At 50.4% G+C, this 4,384-nt stretch overlaps 1 protein-coding gene across 1 annotated transcript; it reads right to left on the reverse strand.

The window, feature by feature from the left end:
• Nucleotides 1-2,591: 2,591 nt before the first annotated feature.
• Nucleotides 2,592-3,656, reverse strand: LOC146171657 (uncharacterized). Its single transcript, XM_084586469.1, has one exon. It carries the CDS (start codon nucleotides 3,654-3,656, stop codon nucleotides 2,592-2,594), a length of 1,065 nt encoding a protein of 354 aa, XP_084442595.1.
• Between the last annotated feature and the right edge of the window lie 728 nt (nucleotides 3,657-4,384).

Consider the following 4,384-nt stretch of genomic DNA (forward strand, 5'->3'; position numbering starts at 1 on the left):
GCCCCAGTAAGCCTATAGCACCCGAGCGGTGTCGGCATTTGGCAGCTCTTACCTGGAAGGCTGCGTCCTTGGCTGTCTTCTTATGAGTCATGATCTGTTTGGGCTTTACGCTGTTGTCAAAGATTTTGACGGCCGTTGTGTGGGTGCGGATTGCAGAAGAAGCTGGAAATTTTGCTTTACGCAATCGTTTTCTTCTTTTCTTCCTGTTTTTTTTCTTCTTCCACTTCTCGTCTCTGTTCATATAGAATATACTCACAGTGTAGGATTGGCCACATTTCAGTGCTTGTGTAAAATTGAATACATGATCCAGAGACTTCATGATATATATAACACATTAATTAGGAATTAGTGTTGCTAAAGTAATTTCCTGTCGAATGCATGGCCTGGTGACAAGCAAAATGTAGTCGAAGTCGAAAGCATTTCGACTACATCTCGCTACCAGGCCCCACAAGCTCGGGAACTCTCGTCGCTTTGTAGCGACAAGGTCCTAATGTTGCCGGTCTGGTGTGGAAGAAACATACAACCACGTTATAAGAAAGCACTTTCATAAATTTACAAACACTGTGCGGCAAACTCACGGCCGCAAAACCAATGACGCTTTCTCATTTTGGCACGTCAGCAGACTAGAGTGTATCTGCTGATACTTCTTTTTTTTTTCCCCGGTTGTGACAGCGTCAGTAGTTTGCCGACTACGGCCAGTGGAGATGTGCTTTTCGGCAACGCCAGTTCTGGAACTCGGGCAATGAATCATGCGCTGTCTCTCTGTGATGTTTTCCGACATAGCAGCGCATAGCTAACGGATTTCAAAAGCTACGAATCCTCTTGCGCGCTAGGAGTAACCGGCCAGTTTTGCTTCAACTTGCGGAACGGATGACCGTCTAACAGCAGCACTGATGACGCAGCAATGTCCCGACGAATCTCTTGGGAATGCCAGGACAAACCTGACCCAACGTTAATAGTGCCATGCCCGACACACGAGCAGTGGGAGGCGGCCCTGACCAGCGACAACCTGGACCAGCAAGCCTGGATTATCCAGCTAGTCCGCAAGTCAGCTGCTGCCAGCGGAGCCCTGGACTAGGGGCACCGACCACCCAGCTCCTGCGAATATTTACTGATTATATGCTCATTAAAAGTTTTCTCTCTCTCTCTCTCCCGACGCTTCAAAATGCTGATGCAAACTTTGTACTCACATACGGCCCCACAAATAAATTTGGATGTAGAAGTATTGAACAAGACAAAAAAAAAAAAGCTTGGATCGCTTCCAATATGACCGCACACTCGATACTGCACGAACCGAGGCGCGTCCCTGCCACCGACGACGACGACGGTCATGGCGCTGTAGGCGTGATGGCACTTGTATCGTCTAGTGGCACAGCCTCAGTGAATATCTTCTATAAACGCGTGCCTCGATCCTAACATCCCTACGAATGAGAGGTTGATAAAACTTTGATGAAGCTACTCTCGCGGGTCTAATTTTTACACGTCACGTAAAAGCCTGCATCCCGTAGTTCTGAACTGAATTAGAGCCTTCTGGACTGAGCGCATTTCACTCATTCTAACTGACAATGGTCATTGTTCTCGCCTGTTTTGTCTGCCTTTCCTGCAGTACCATTTCTGGGTATCTTACCTTTTTTATTTAATCACTGCCTCTCCCGCAATCGCTAAGAGATGCACTGAGCAGCGCGCCTGAGCGCCTCTCGCTGCGTTTCGTTGTCGTGCCATCGAGCGGTGATATGTCGATGTATGGCGAAGCGAAACATGCGGTGTATAGTTTCAGCCGGCGTGCGCATTAGGTAACAAAAGCCACTCATTCGGTCGACGCGGCCTTCTAGGCGCAGGAGGGACGAAGAAAGCGGCGCGGCACTTGAACCACAAGGCAATGGCGCTGGTAGCGGGACTTAGAGCGCGACTTTTTCTAAATAGTACGTCTTCACTCGAGGTAGCCGAAATTGGTTAAGCCAGCCGTTTTCAACGAGAGCTCAAACACTTTTGCTAAAGAAAACTTACCTTAGGATTCATGATCAAAAATAGCGCGCAAATTGTTTGCTGCCTCCCCGGGCCCTGCGCTGCAATTTAGGTTGCCCTTTGTGTGGGTGAAGATGGAAAAACTCGTTATTGAAATAAAACTTAGCGGTCGGCCGCTCTATTACGACGCCTGTGATGACAACCGCAAACGTCGATTGGAATTACACAAGCTCTCCAAGGCGCTACATTCCTGAAGCGTGCGCTTCATGTGTTCTGCATTCTGTTAGTGCGTTTTTAAAGCCCCAAAATATCACGAAAAAGTAACCTCCGCAAAGACTCGCCATTTGTTGTCTCCCTTCACGACATCTGAAGGTTTTCCCAAAGCCTCAATGATTTAATTATTCAAGGTGAAGTAAGTTCATTGGGAACGAATTTAAAAGAGTGACATTAACTGTAAGTTGCAGCTGAACACATATACGTTTCATTCTGCAAGACTCATTTGCTAAATCTCTGGGTGCGCTTTAGCTTCTGCACCCATCATGCATTGGCGCCATGCTGTTGCAAAGAAAGGAAAAAAACGGGGATTGGTTCTGTTTTATTCCAGCAAGGCAGGACAATTTCCACAGTCAACGAAGTGTGAGGCGGCCCCGGCTGTCAAACCCAGCTTTCTGGCCTCCGTTTCGGACCACAAATTTATCAGCGTTGACACAGACCCGCTTGCGGCCCAGCCTGACGAAAAGAAACTTGTCGGGACCATAGGCGACGGCCATGTTACATCCAGGAGTGGTGATCGACATTGCTCCTTCCATTGGCGAGGTCGAAATGATGGTTCGGCCAGAGTCAGGGGACACCTCCACGTCACCTGACGGCTTCTGCACGACACATACTCCGCCAATAAGCCAGACATCTTCTCCGGCCTCTGTCGGTTCCTGGATAGCCTGTGCAAGCATCTGTAAGCACTTGTTAATAGTCTGGATGCCTTGATCCGAGCCGCATCGGAAGACATTCAGGGCTACGTCGTAGCGCTGCACTTTAAACATCTCGGTCGTTGACTTAGTCCCTGAGCTGTCAACCAGGTATACGAGCCCATGAAGATTGATTCCGTGGAAAGCTGTGAATGTGATCCCGCGGCTTGAGATCTTAGCCAATCGCATGCCCGACTCGATGTCTATAGCAGAACCTTCCCGAAGCACTCTACCGCATGGATGACAGACACAGCTGCGGTTTCCCAGGCGGCCGAGAGCAGCCATACAGTGCTTGGTGAAGTTTACAACCCGAACTGCGCCGTCCACCGAGATATCAACGCGCACGCGGTGTTTCAGGAACATGGATACTGTGCCCGAAGACGTCACAATCGGTCCGTAGAATGCTTCCAGCAGATACTGCTCTAAGGTAATCGGATCTGCGGGGGTGTCGCCGCCACCTTCGCAACTGTTGAAAGACGGGGCGCCTTCAGTGCCGCTTAGCTGTGGCTCACCTGCGCGGTCATTTTCCTTTGTGTCCCCATTGCCAGGCATTGCCGCGGCCTTCAGGGAGGGAGTGGGCTCTGACTGCTCTGGAGCGCCACAGCCGAACGCGGATCCGTCTGGAAGCGCTGGAGTGCTCCGCTCGGCAGTCTCGAACGAATTGTCGCCCATGCCGTCTTGTCTGTCAGCGTCAAAGCTGCACAGACCACAGGGCAGCTCGGCCATGAGGGAGTAGCCGTACGATGGCTTGCAGCGATGGCGAAACAGCTGCGTCCGGTGCACGAGGCGCGGGGCGCAGGCTTTGTCTTCGTCATTCAGGCGGTGCCACTTTCTCGCTCCGGTGATTTTTTTTTTATTTTTAGCGGCCACCCCTAAAGTACGTAGTGAAGGCAGCCTGATGACGGCGGTAGCAGTGCCGCTTCTGCCAAGAGTACTTTCGACCATTCTTCATTTTGCCGAAGCTCAACGCACTGCTTATTGCTTGAACGAGCGTGGGCTGGCAGCGGCATATATTTTGTCCTAGACAAAAGATACACCTTTTGGCTTCGAATGCGCTTTCATGGCAAGATTGACTGGTGCAAAAGCGGCATCACTCAGTTTACTCTTGCTCTGTCACAGGTCAGTGAGGCTTAATGAATACGAAACTAGGTCCCAACATTTCATGTCACTTCAATTGCCTCAAAAAGACGAATAAAAGGTAGTTGTTTTTGTTGTAAAATGTTCTGCATTATCGTTCCGCATTTGGCGAACGCCGTGTGGCGAACGCCAGCCAGAGTGCCTTGCGCCCTTCCCCTCGTTTCTTCTTTCCCCCCTTCCCCCTCTCCCGGTCAGGCTATATAAGCCGGTTGTTCAGCCTGAATAAACGCTTTCCACATCGAGCGTCCGTCTGTAGTTCAATGAAGCACGGAACGCGCAATGCGCGTACTTATGATGCGACAGAGGCGACGAGCCCA

Source organism: Amblyomma maculatum, unplaced genomic scaffold (genome assembly GCF_055883805.1).
Source record: "Amblyomma maculatum isolate TAMU_Amacu unplaced genomic scaffold, ASM5588380v1 scaffold_19, whole genome shotgun sequence".
Taxonomy (NCBI): Eukaryota; Metazoa; Arthropoda; class Arachnida; order Ixodida; family Ixodidae; genus Amblyomma; species Amblyomma maculatum.

Excerpts from the sequence above, each read along its gene's own strand:
- LOC146171657 (XM_084586469.1), bottom strand. The coding sequence starts at position 3,656 with ATGGCCGAGCTGCCCTGTGGTCTGTGCAGCTTTGACGCTGACAGACAA.